General features: G+C 52.5%; 1 protein-coding gene across 1 annotated transcript; it reads left to right on the top strand.

The window, feature by feature from the left end:
• The first annotated feature begins 281 nt into the window (after positions 1-281).
• SLC35B4 (solute carrier family 35 member B4) lies at positions 282-12622 on the top strand. Its single transcript, XM_084286700.1, has 10 exons — positions 282-436; positions 4020-4133; positions 5024-5126; positions 6050-6099; positions 6975-7056; positions 7904-7964; positions 8619-8728; positions 9110-9185; positions 9517-9592; positions 10383-12622. Exons 1-10 carry the CDS (start codon positions 360-362, stop codon positions 10627-10629), a joined length of 996 nt encoding a protein of 331 aa, XP_084142826.1. The 5' UTR covers positions 282-359; the 3' UTR covers positions 10630-12622.
• The last annotated feature ends 312 nt before the right edge of the window (positions 12623-12934 follow it).

The following is a 12934-nucleotide window of genomic DNA, read 5'->3' as shown; positions in this document are numbered from 1 at the left end:
TAAACCCAAAACCCATCGGCAACACCTCCTCAGCGGCGCTTGAGCCTCCCCCCCTTTTCCCCTCCCTCCATCAGGCCCTGCTCCGCCATTATCCCCAATCTCAGAACTACAACTCCCATCACCCCCCGCGGCCACACCACCAGCGGGAAGAACCGGGGAGGCGCCGCGGGGGCCGCTGGGACTTGTAGTCTTTTCCGCGCCGGATCCTCGGTAGCGTTAAACGGAGGACGGGCGGGGAGAGAACTACCGGCTCCCGGGAGGAAGAGGAGGAGGCCGGGGACCGTCAGGAGCGGGGCTTCGGCCCGGGACCGGGATGCGGTGGCGGCCGGGGTCGGTGCCTCCTTGCTCGGGGCGGCACCATGCACCCGGCCGCGGCGGTGTGCCTGGTGTTCGGCGGCTGCTGCAGCAACGTGGTGTTCCTGGAGCTGCTGGCCAGGTGACGTGGAGGGGGGGGGGGGGGGCAGAGGTTTTTGGGGTAAAACGGGCGGAAAGGAGCGAGGTTTGGGGCAGGAGGGGTGGTGAGGGGCAAGGGGGGGTCCCCTGGGGTGAAGGCCGCAGCGACCTCGGCTTCAGGGCGTTGGGGTGGGGAGGGGGCGGCTGCGGAGCCCCCGGGGGGTTGTGAGGGGATTTGGGGGCTCTGAGGGGATTTTGGGGGCTCTGAGGGGATTTTGGGGGCTCTGAGGGGATTTGGGAGGCTCAGAGGCGGCCTGAGGGGGTCTGCGGCCCTCAGGGGGTGGTTGGGGGCCTTCACGGCTTGGGGAGCGGGCCCAAACCCCAGGGCTCCTTGGTGGGGTCAATGGCACTAGGAGGGGGTGGTTTTTGGGGTATGTGGGGGCACCAAGAGGGGATGATGTTTGGGGTCAATCTGGGCACAAAGAGGGGATGATGTTTAGGGTCTAGCAGAGCACCAAGAGGGGATGATGTTTGGGGTTAATCTGTGCACCAAGAGGGGATGATGTTTGGGGTCAGCCAGGGCACCAAGAGGGGATGATGTTTGGGGTCCAGCTGGGCACCAAGAAGGGATGATGTTTGGGGTCCAACTGGACACCAGGAGGGGATGATGTTTGGGGTCAGCCTGGACACCAAGAGGGGATGATGTTTAGGGTCTAGCTGGGGACCAAGAGGGGATTATGTTTGGGGTCCAACTGGACAGCAACAGGGGATGATGTTTGGGGTCAGCCTGGGCACCAAGAGGGGATGGTATTTGGGGTCTAGTTGGGCACCAAGAGGGGATGAGGTTTGGGGTCCAGCTGGGCACCAGGATGGGATGATGTTTAGGGTCTAGCTGGGTACCAAGAGGGGATGGTATTTGGGGTCTAGCTGGGCACCAAGAGGGAATGATGTTTGGGGTCCAACTGGGCACCAGGAGGGGATGATGTTTGGGGTCTATGTGGGCACCACATCCCCTTCCAAACCCTGACGGACAAAGGCCAGCGCAGCTTGGAGAAGGTGATCATCACAGATCTTTAGAGATCTTTAGAGAAAAAAGGGATTGCCAAATAGAGCCTGGATGTGCCAAGCCAGCGGTGGGGTTTCTTGCTTCAAAGTGGGAGACCTGGATGTGGGTCCTGTGAGGTGAGGCCCCACATCTCTCCGCAGTCAAAATCAAGAAGCAGATCTTCGTTTCCAGCCCTAATGATTTCGTGATCCTGCAGGGAAATGCCATGCCTGACAAGACGTCGTTCCTCTTGGGGATTATTCTAAGCTTTGTGCCTTTCCTGCCTGCTTTGTGCTTCAGCCTCAGCGAGGGAGATGAAATATCCCCCCCACAAGTTAAAGAGAGCTGTGGATTGGGGATTATCCATTTGCTTGCCACCAGACTGCAGGCATTAAAACAAAAACGAGCCATTTGGCTCTGCTCAAAGTCCCAATTAGGTATCAAAGCCCCAAAAGTCCAATCGCAGATACCTAGGAAAAGCTGCTTTTCCACACACCAGCGCCTCCTGAGCATTGCCTCACGTCTGCTTTAGAAATTTCCCCAGTTCCTGTGCCCCACCCTTGCCTTTGTTCACCTTCAGTCCCCAAAATGGGGCAACACTGCTGATTTCTTTGAGTCTTGCTGTTGTCTGGAGGGGGAAGTCCCTCTTGAAAACAAATCTGCCCATAACAAAGAAAGTCTTGGAGCAGGATCACAGGAAAAGGCAGTGACCAGACAGAGTCAAGTGGGGAATAACAAAGGTAATTGAAAGAAATTTGCTCAGGATTTATGTGGAAAGAGCAAAGGAATGAGGACTGTTTAGTCTAGAAGTGCCTGAAGACAGACAAAAGGCTTTAAATGCGTGGAGAACGGCTGCGGGCAAGACAAAATAATTTTTTTCTGCTGGGCTCTGGAGAGAGGACAAGAAACAATGGGCTTCTATTGCTATGGAAGGGGTTGAAAGCAGGAAAAAAAATCAGGTTTTATACGTTCTGGTGTGCTTTCCTGGCTCACCCTGGGGACTGTCTTGGAGCTGTGATGCCAGAGCTCTGTGGGGTGTGCATGCAGGCCTGGTTAGAAAGCCCACGATGTGCACGTGGCCTTCTGAAGCTGTGTCCCTGGGAGATATCTTCGCTGCAAAGATGTTTGAGGCTCTGCATGGTGGAGCTCAGTGGGGTTTCTTCCCTTTGTGGTGCAAACTTTGGGGGGTGTCTTGCTCTTCTGCAGGTGCCATGGAAGGCATTCTGTATGAAATCTGGAGTCTTCTACAGAAATCGTTCTTGGAAAAGCAATTTAGATGTGCTGAACACAGCCCAAATGAGAGAACTCTGCATTAACATGACCCAAACTGATGCCCAGAAGCGGGGCTGTTCCATTTTGCTCCCCACCGATGTGACCAGGAGCCAATTCCCTCCTGGTTCCTCTGCGTTGCTTCCAGAGGGTTCCCCATCAGTTATCTACAACGAGAGCAAATCTTTGGTTGATGGATGCAGCCTTTTGGCATTTAAGGCTGTCAGAGTGCACGGGCAGGCACAGCCTTGTTGTTTTTTTTTTTTGTTTGCCCTTTTTATTACCAGTCAAAATACAACCCTCTGTCAACACTCCTGATAACGTGAGGCCACAGACACGGCAAGTGACTGGATGCAAGGGGCTGTGGGTTGGGAAGAAACAAAGTCTGGTGCGTGGAAGCTGTCTTGGTTTATTCCAAGTTTACTCTTGCTTTCTGTTTTCCTACAGAGATAAGGTTTACAGTCCCATGGCCTGGCCCCTGTCTGCGGTTCAGTCTCTCTTCTCTTCCCCCATATAACTTTTGAACCCCGTAACCACGCTGCAGGCACTGAAGTCTTGAGGTTAATTGATCTCTGGGGTTAATTAATCTCTGAGAAAGATGAAAATTGGCAGGTGGGTAGCAGGGAGGCGCTCAGGCTGGGGCACCAGAGGAAGGTGCCGTGCCCCCCGCTGCAAATAACAGCGAGCTTTCAGATTTATTGACGTGTCACAGCTTCCTCTGAGCCCTCGGGGTGTATTGAAAGCGGGCCCAAGCTGTTGTGGGAAATCCTGGAAAAAGATCCCATGGAAATCCTGCTCTCTTCCTCCCAGGCAAAACCATCGTTTCACCTGGCCTGTACCGAGCCCAGCAACTTGCAGATAGTGAGAGAGCCCTAACAGAACTGTTTCCTCATGAGAAAAAGGGAGATCCAGCCCCAGGATGGTTATGGGGGTGCTTGATGTTGTGTGTTCACACCCTGTGCCGTGGTGGGAAGTTACAGACCCCGATCAGAGCAGTTTCCTCTTTCACTTCCTCACCCGTGTCACCACACGCCCCACGGAGGGAGTGGCAGCTTGCTTCCTCTTTGGGAACGGCCGGGGATGTTTTTGGGATTGCTGCACACGCATCCAGACGAGTGGGGGTGAGGAAATCCCTGCAGGGAGGCGTGTAACAGGAGCAGCAGGAAAACCTGGATGGATAAAGCAGCAAAATCCCAGGTTGAGGCCGACTGTGGGACCACGAGCAGCCCAGCTCGTTGTTATCCCAGCCCAGCGCGCCGCGTGTTCTCTGTGACGTTGTATTTATCCTTGTGATCTTTCTCCTCACCTGCAGGCAGTTTCCAGGATGCGGGAACATCGTGACGTTCTCCCAGTTCTTATTTATCGCCGTGGAAGGTTTTATCTTCGAAGCCAACTTCGGGAGGAAGCGGCCGGCCATACCCATGAGGTACGGTGGATCTCAACGCCTTGGCTTGTTGCAAACTGGCCACCTATCTGTTATTTATCTCAAGGAGTGTTTAATAAAAGGCCTCATCCGTTTATCCTGTCCAAACCCCTTCGCAAAGCCTCGCTGGGAACCTGTCGTGCCTGTTAAAATGAGAACTCCTGGTTTATTGAGAATGCTTAATAGGAAATTGCCCTCAGATTGCATCTGTCCAAGGCACAGGGCAATGTTTTGTGCAGTTTGCTAAGTCTGACGAGCTTGCAGCCTCTCTGGGGCTTGCTGCAATGGGCGTGGGAGGGAGAGGTTTACTGGAAATCTCCTTTTGCATTTCTCTGTCAGGGCTTGCCTTGTCCCAGCAATAACCTGGTGTGTTCATGCTCTCTTCCCTGGTAAAGCCGAGGGCGAGTTCAGTGCCATTTGTGGCTGCGTCACAGCAAGGAGCTCTGTAGGATAGGTTTGGGACCGTGGAGGTGTTCAGCATGGGTTTGAATGGCTTCTTTCATGCAGGGTTGTGATGCCAGCTGGCAAAAATTGAATTCTTTCAATTCAAGCCTTGTTTTATGCCACTGTCCTTAGGAAAGAGAGGTCTGGGGGAAACCCATGCTAAGAGATTCCAGCTGGGGTGTTCTCGGTTCCCCTTTGCTTCTGCAATTAGCACAAACCGAGCCAGTGTGTGTCAGTCCACTTCCCTTTTTAAGGGCTTCCCTGCTACATCCAAACTGGATCAATCTCCTCGTGAGTCATTAACACACACCCAAGAGCCAGGTGGGTTCCTGCTCAGCTCCAGACCTCTCTTTGTGCCGCTTCACCTGTTTGTAACGTGTGTCCCAGCACCCAGGGAGCTACGTGCGCGGCCGTGAGCTGCTTCTGCTGACCCCCACTCTGTATTTCAGGTACTACCTCATCATGGTGGCCATGTTCTTCACTGTCAGCGTGGTGAATAACTATGCCCTGAACTTAAATATCGCCATGCCGCTGCACATGATCTTCAGATCGGTGAGTGTTGCCGTGCTGTCCTGTCCCATCTCACGTGACATCTCTTCCTATCATCTCTGCAAGCGCTTTCCCTGATGGATACGTTCTTTCACCCTCTTTTTCCTCGGAGGACAGCAAAACCCTGTGCAAAACTGAATTCCAACTCAATTGTAGGGAGAGCGCCCTTGCTGTGGAGGTTCAGCTTCAAGCTTTATTTCACAGTGTTGACCATTAAATGTCAACATAACGTCCCTGAATTGATGAGGAAACTGAAGCTGGAACAGATTTCATCTTTCCCAAAGTGATGGGGAAGTAACAGTGACAGAACCAAGGCCAAGCTCTGGCTGTCAGCCTTGGAGGGGCTGAATTGCTGGCCAAAGGGACCAAGTTTTCCCTTTCACCTCATGACCAGTCCAAGCAGTTCATGTCCTGGTGTATGAGCCTTCGTGACGTGTCTCAGGTCAGAGAGGATGGATTTGGCCTCCTTCCACCTGAGCTGTTACTGCCTCTGCTTTGGCTGATGCTATTAAAGTGCATCTTCACTTAAATATTTGCATGTGAGTGGCTGAAACGTCCATAAAACCAAAGACAACTGAGTCCTGGCTGTTGGGAATAGCGAAATCTTCTGGGGGGGGGCTGTTCACCCACAACATATCACAGGGTTGAGATACCAGCAGCCAAGAGAGGTTAAAAAGAGCTACGCCAGACAGGGTGTTTGCTCCAGCATCCTTGTTCCCAAGCCACCCAGCTGCACTTCTCCCTTCCTTCTAGCCAAAGCCAGGCTCCTTCCACCCTGTCAGTCTCCCTGAACCTGTTCTGGCATTTCTCTTCGTGCTTTTACGTTAGTTGCTCATGGTGTTTCTCCGGGGCAGGCGCCCCAGTCCAAGGATTTTTGTCCTGCTGACCTGTTTTGTTTTTTTTCCCCTCCTCTCCTCTTTTCCCAGGGCTCTCTCATAGCCAGCATGGCTCTCGGTATCATCATTTTGAAAAAAAGGTAAATCACCAGCACCTTTCTTACACCATCAGGGAATGCACTGCCACTGCCTTAATCCTGGCTGCTGTTTAGAGCCTTACCCTCTCCTGGTAAATATCCTTGGTGGACTGATGGGGAGGTTGGGGCACAGAGATGTGCCCAGACTTGAGCAGTTCCCTCTTCTGCGCTCCCACTGCTCCTCGCTCCTTCATTTAAAGATTAAAGATTGAAGAAAGAGCTTTTAAACATGGCTACAGACAAGAATGTTAGCTCTATTCCTTCCTCTTTCACCCCAGTATTGTTCCTCGAGGATGGATCTGGCTGGGATGGAGTTAACTTTCTTTGTAGCAGTCCACAGAGTACTGTGTTTGGGATTTGTGGCTAAAACAGTGCCAGTGACATGCAGATGTTTTGGCTAATGCTGGAGAGTGCTCACACAGTGGCAAAGCTTTCTCTTTTTTGCTCTCTGCCCCACTTTCAGTGAGCAGGATGGGGCTGGGCAAGAATTTGAGAGGGGATACAGTCAGGACAGCTGACCCCAAATGGCTAGAGGGATATTCTGTGCCATATAACTTAGGGCACAGCAGGAGAAACCAGGATAGAGGAAGAAGAGGGTCAGGGAACCTTGGCTTCTAAAATACCCATACTTGTGGGAGGAGGTGCATGGGTTCTTTGCAACAGACAAAAGAGATCTTGGTCCAAAAGCTTCTTTTTTTGGTGCTGTTGGAATAAGTTGGCCTTCTGCCCCCAGCAAAATCCAGTGCTAGGTATTGGATAAATGCCAATTTTCCCAAGTTTATACTGGTGTAATGGAGCAAAACGCCAAGCAAGGGAGAAGGAAATGAACCATGTGAGGCTAGGCTGGGTCCCTAACATCTCTCTTCTCCTCCACGCAGGTACAGCATGTCGAAGTACACCTCCATAGCCCTGGTTTCCGTGGGGATCTTCACCTGCACTTTCATGTCTGCAAAGCAAGTGGTAAGGTTTGGAGGGGGCCTGAGGTCACAGCTGTGAACCTTTTTGACAGGAGGAGCTGCCCTGGGCACCTTCATCAGTAATTTCCTTTGCCTGGATGGTGAGACGAAATGTCTCCAAGCTCTTGGTCTGTTTCCTGAAAGCACTTGTTCCTGCTCTGTGGGTTGGAGGAAAAGGACACACGTTGTGTGGTTTAATTTAATTATTGATGCCTTTTTTTCCTGTGTTATTCAGGTTTTTAATTAGGAGCAGGTGAATCCTAACCAAAACTCCTAAAGGAACTCAATTCTTGGCTCTCTTTATCCTAGAAGAGAGCAAATTCTGGGTTTCGGAATTTTCCAAACCTGTTGTCAGCCAATGTGACTTTCTGTGAGCCTTGAAATAAAGTTATGTGTGCTTGGAGAAGAGGAGGGAGCGAAGAAAATCTGTGTGTAACACCGTGGATTTGGGCTTTGCTTGTTCTTCCCTGCATGCCTGCCCTGAAATGAGGACAGGGAAATCTGCTAACGGGCCATCTCTAAGCAACACTGATTATTTTATTGTTAAAGAGTTCAATCTCTGGCCAAAACAGGGCATTTCTTCAAGAAAATCTCCTTTCTTGATCAGACATTTGCACTTCCAGCTGGAATCTGGTTCGTTCCTGAAAACAGAGTGGCAAACAAAATGTGCTGTAGTTACTACCACCTCTGTTTAGCTGGGGAAGTGACTGGAGAATGCAAGACCTTGGGCAATCTTTGCTTTCTGGGCTTGCTTGGAGCAGAAGCAAGCTGAAAGTGAGGTAGAGGCAGGCCTGAATGAGCTGCAGGGCTGTGGGAGCTGACGATGACTGTGTTGTGTTTCCCTCCCCCAGGCATCTGACTCCAGCTTGAACGAAGAGGACGGACTCCACGTTTTCTTGTGGTGGCTGCTAGGTATGTGAGCTCCTTGCCTCCGGCAAAGCCCTGATGGGATATGGACAAAACGTTGCTCTCTGATGTCCGTGGCCATGTGGGTTGTGCTAAACAGACTGGAGTGAGTCCCTGCGCTGCTACTTGGCTTCTAGTGGGTGTTGATCCCCAAAGAATGGGGTTTTGTGGCACTCCTTTGCACCGTTGTACAAAGACACTCTTCATTTGGCCAACAAATCACACGCAGCACCTGCAGGGCTTCTGCAAAGTAACTGTTCTTGTAAGGAAGGAAGCTTTCTGCAGATACCTTCTGTATTTCTCCCTTCAAAAGCAATTTGTTGGTGGTTTTTCAGGGAACCTGGGCCTGACGTTTTATTAGTAGTGCCAACAGCTGTGTCCCTGGTATCCCACCAACTCTGCTGGCCAGGGCTGAGTCCTTGTTTTTTTTTTTTTTAAGAGCTGATCCTTTGCAGAACTGTCTTGGCATCTCAGCCCTTGTCCCTGAGACCTGTGTCCCCGAGACCATGATCAGTTTCCTGCCCATCTTGCCAGCTCTGGGTGCTTTGGCTTCTGTCACTGTTTTCTTTCACTGAAACCCGAATATCAGGGATCCTCAAGCTGGTTACCACGAGCTATGCCATGCTGAAACAATCCTATAAGGCTGTGCTTCTGTTCCAGGTATCGCCGCGCTCACCTTCGCCCTCCTCATGTCTGCCAGGATGGGGATTTTCCAGGAGACGCTGTACAAGCGGTTCGGGAAGCACTCCAAAGAGGCCCTTTTTTACAACGTGAGTCACGGGGTCTCTTCTGTTGCTTTAACTGGGCAGACAGAGCTGCTGAGAGCCCCTTTCCCTCCCATCCTGCTCTCAGATCCATCCGAGCCACTTCAAACAGTGGTTTCAGCTCCGTGTAGCCTGCAGACCCCTTCCTGGGCTGTAGGAGGTTGCTTTTGGTCCCATCCTTCCCCTTTGCTCCCCAGAGGGAAGGAGTTTGGTGCTGTAGGTGCGTGGGACACGTTAAAGACAGGCAGAAATCCTGGGGCAGAAATCCAAATCGTGCTGTGAGATGTGTGCTGTCATCCACGGAGATGCGTGAGGCTGGATTCCCTGGATGAGCAGTGGTGTGGACTCACATAATCTCTTAACGTCGTGTCTCTCCTTGCCTTCCAGCATGCGTTACCACTCCCTGGCTTTCTCCTCCTTGCCCCAAACATCTACCACCACGCCGTTCTCTTCAGCCAGTCCGGTGAGTGTTGCACAGGTGGCCCCTTGCTCTCGTTGGACCTTTCTGTCCTCTGGAAAACGCTGTAGGGAGCTTCCAGACCAGAAGTTGTGCACGTCAGAGATTCAAACCTTTCAAATTTTCACATTTCAAATTCTCTAATCCCATCATGGTCAGTCGTGAGCAGCAGGGAACTTCTCTCCTTGCATCTCTTGCATTATTTGCTCCTTTCCAGCTCACACACATGTGTCCAGGCAGCTGTGACTACAGCAGGTAGATTTTTTCCTGAAATCCAGGTAGATTTTCTCCCGAAATCCTTGATGCTGAGAGATCTCCTCGTCCTTTCTCTCCACAGAGCCCTTCCAGATCCCGGTGATTGGGCTGACAATGCCGATCATGTGGTTCTACCTCCTCATGAACGTCATCACTCAGTATCCTTCCCGTGTGCACCTCGAGATGAGCTGGCAGGATGGGAGAGGAGAAATGGGGCAGGGAAGCAAGGGATGCTGAGCCCTTGGAGCCTTCCCTGCATTTTAGGAGCTGATGTTTGTGTAGCCCTTGGAAAATACAGAGTGGGATTTAACCCGGGGCTTAATTTTTTTTCCAGGATGGTGGAAATCTGCCACCAGCTCCCCACGGGCAGTCTGGCTGGTAAAAATTCAGTGTTTCTGCTAGCTAGGATATATCGAGAGCTATTCTATCCGTGAGCAGTCTCCCAGGCAGCGAGGACAGATCTGCAGGTCTGATCAACCCAAGATGCACTAGAAAAAGGAACCCTTCAGTCCAAGTCCCCTCTTAACAGTTTTCTCTCATTGCTGGGAGGTCGCTGTCCCCTGTTGCTGCTCACGCTCCTCCTCCTTTAATCTGTGCCCCCTCAGGGAGGAGAGGGGACTTCTGCAGATCCGCTGCCAGGTGTAAAGGGAGAAATCTGGTTTTAGCACCTGCCACGGAGCTAGGAAAGCTGTAAAAGCTGCACGCCAGTAACTTTTTGTTTAAGCATCAACTCTCGCTGCTGTCCCAGAGCAGGCTCAGGAGAAGTCTGTGAGATTCAGGGTGTCCCCAGGGCTCAGAGCTGCAGAAACGCCAAGCCATGAAGAAAGGCTTTTAAATTCCTCCCTACCCAAACTCGGGTTATCCATTTTCCCAACTTTTTAAGTTCCCAAAACCCGGGCCACCCTCTCTTTTCAGCCCCGTTGCCTCCTTACCTCCCCCTTCCCCCAGATACGTCTGCATCCGCGGCGTCTTCATCCTCACCACGGAGTGCACCTCCCTCACCGTCACGCTGGTGGTGACGCTGCGCAAGTTCGTCAGCCTCATCTTCTCCATCCTCTACTTCCGAAACCCCTTCACGGCCTGGCACTGGCTGGGCACAGCCTTCGTCTTCGTGGGGACTCTGATGTACACCGAGGTCTGGAACAGCCTCGGGCCCCTCCTGGCCCGCTGGAGGAAGAGGCCGAAGGAGGAGTAGCGGCCGGGGGGGCTCTCTGCAGGGAGCTTTTTATGGTTTTTAGGGCAGGGCAGCAGGGGATCCTCCCGGAGAGGGGTTGTTTTTATAACAGGTGAGGCCTTGGCTGTGCCAAGCTCCTGGGAATCACAGAGCCTCCTCCAGGAACCTGCCTGGAATGGATCACGGAGGGAGGATGCAGTTATTTTTGTGCAAGGTTGCATTTTTTTTTTTATGCAACCCCTTTAGCTCCCCCCCACTATTTTATTTTTTTTTTTTTCTTTTCCATTTAAATTAATTGAAAAGCTGACCCAGTTCTCTGCTAGGAGCCCAATCATGTCGTGGTGCTTTTCTACACTCCTCCCAGCTTCGGTGGGCTGGACCCTGAGCCTGTTTGGTGCCGTCCTTTAGCATCCAGATCCCTGTAGCAGGCAGGTGAGCCCCTGGGAGCCCCCAGGCACTGCTGCTTGTGCAGCAGGTTTTTAGTTACACTGGAAATGCCAAGCCTGGCTGTTAATTTGAGCCCCTGTTGCCCTTTTCTGGGAGGACATTGGGTATATCTGTAGCTGTCACCTTCTCCACAGCCTTCCAGTCTGCCCAGTAGACCTCCACCAAGCCCCCATTGCTTGGAGCAAGACCCAGCTGGGAGCCCGAGGAAAACAAAGAGGTGATGCCAAGGTGCCAAAACGCCACCACATCACCTTCACGGCCTTCACAGGAGGTGGTGCAGTGCTTTCAGGGCTTAGCTGAGCCCTCAAATGATGCGGAGGGTTCACAAGTTCCTCCTGCTTCTGTCAGATCCTCGGTGCAGCTCATTTTTCAGTCACTTTTTCCTCCTTTTTCCTTCACCTGAGTGTGGTCACAGGGCCATTTGTCAGCTGTGACAAACCGCTCAGCCCCCAACACGTTTGTGGTCCCCCCTGGGTCACCCCTTCATGGAATCACAGAACAGTTTGGGTTGGAAGGGACCTAAAACCCACCCAATTGCACCCCCTGCCATGGCAGGGACACCTCCCAGCAGCCCAGGCTGCCCCCAGCCCCATCCAGCCTGACGTTGGGCACTGCCAGGGATAGGGCAGCCACAGCTCCTCTGGGTAGGGTCTCACCACCCTCAGAGGGAAGAGTTTCTTCCTTTATCTAATTAAAATCTGGTTTTTCTTAGTTTAAAACGGTTGCTCCTTGTGTCACTACGCACCTCAGGGTACAAATGATGCCAAGGAACTTGAGCAGGGCCAGTCCAGCTGAGCTTATTTCTGCTGCTGGACAGGGGATGATTTTCCTGTCCCTTCACCCTGCTCCCCTTTTCTCCCACTCCTCGGGGATCAGCTTCACTCGTGGCATTCCCGTGCACCCCATCAGCATCCCCCAGGCACGGGGACAGTTTTGCTGAGTGTCACCTCTCTCCCGGTGCTCGGACAGCCTGCGGGAGCTCTGATCAGAAGCATCGCCCTGATTCCTGTCGAGCTTGGCCAAGGAAGGGCAGGGGCTGAGCTGGGGTTTTCCTCCACCAACATCCTCATGGCTTTGGGTATTTACGTCTCCAATTTCTGTGTCTCTGGGGAGAGCTAAAAGTGGTTTAATAAGCACAGGAAAGAGGAAGAGCAAAACAAACGTGCAAAGACAATCACCACCTCCCAGGTAGACCGATGCCAGCGGTCCCAAACAACCACCACCATCCCCAAACCCCTTCCTCTCCGTTTTTATCGCTGATTTTTATCTGGGGCGGCTGTCCTGGCTGTGCCAGCTTCTTGCCCAGCCGTAGCCTGTGCACACTGGGGGCAGAGAGGGGGAAAAAGGAGGCCTCGATGCTCTGTAAATGCTGCTCAGCAATAGCTGAGGCATCGGTGTGAGCCCTGCTGCTGTTTTGGGGCTGTTGGAGCCAGCAGCACGCTGATGGGCCCATCAGCTCAGGTCCTTCCCAGACGGTGAAGGGTTTTCCCTTCTGGGTTTGTTTTTTCCTAAGCCTGAAAAACCTCTTGAGGTTTTTCTCCCCCCAAATGGGAGATTTCCAAGGGTTTTATAGGTGGGGAGCCATCCCCAAGAGCTTCCCCAAGAGCTTCCCCGCACGCAGCGCAGCTCAGCTCTCACTTCCAGCTGTTTGCACAGGATCCAGAGAGAGGGAAAGCTGCTCCTGCACCTCAACCTTCAAAGCTATTTACACAGAGCCTCAGCCGAGGGGAAGGCAACCCGAGCCAAATTCAGCGTGAGAGCATCAGGGATGCTACCCGATGGGATCATTTATCCAGGGGTAAAAAAAAACGCTGCAATGCCGGGCTGCAGGCAGACGTCGCGCTCACGGCTGGGCAGCAGGAGCTGTTTTGGGGCTGTG

The sequence above is a fragment of the Netta rufina genome, assembly GCF_964035555.1.
Source record: "Netta rufina genome assembly, chromosome: 1".
In the NCBI taxonomy this organism is placed as follows: domain Eukaryota; kingdom Metazoa; phylum Chordata; class Aves; order Anseriformes; family Anatidae; genus Netta; species Netta rufina.
The sequence above is the reverse complement of the archived record's forward strand: the minus strand, read 5'-3'. Positions and strand labels throughout refer to the sequence as shown.

Coding starts and splice junctions, on each gene's coding strand:
- SLC35B4 (XM_084286700.1), top strand. CDS start 360: ATGCACCCGGCCGCGGCGGTGTGCCTGGTGTTCGGCGGCTGCTGCAGC. Junction 9,186..9,516: donor CGTTCTCTTCAGCCAGTCCG/GTGAGTGTTGCA, acceptor TTCTCTCCACAG/AGCCCTTCCAGATCCCGGTG. Junction 9,593..10,382: donor CTCATGAACGTCATCACTCA/GTATCCTTCCCG, acceptor CCCTTCCCCCAG/ATACGTCTGCATCCGCGGCG.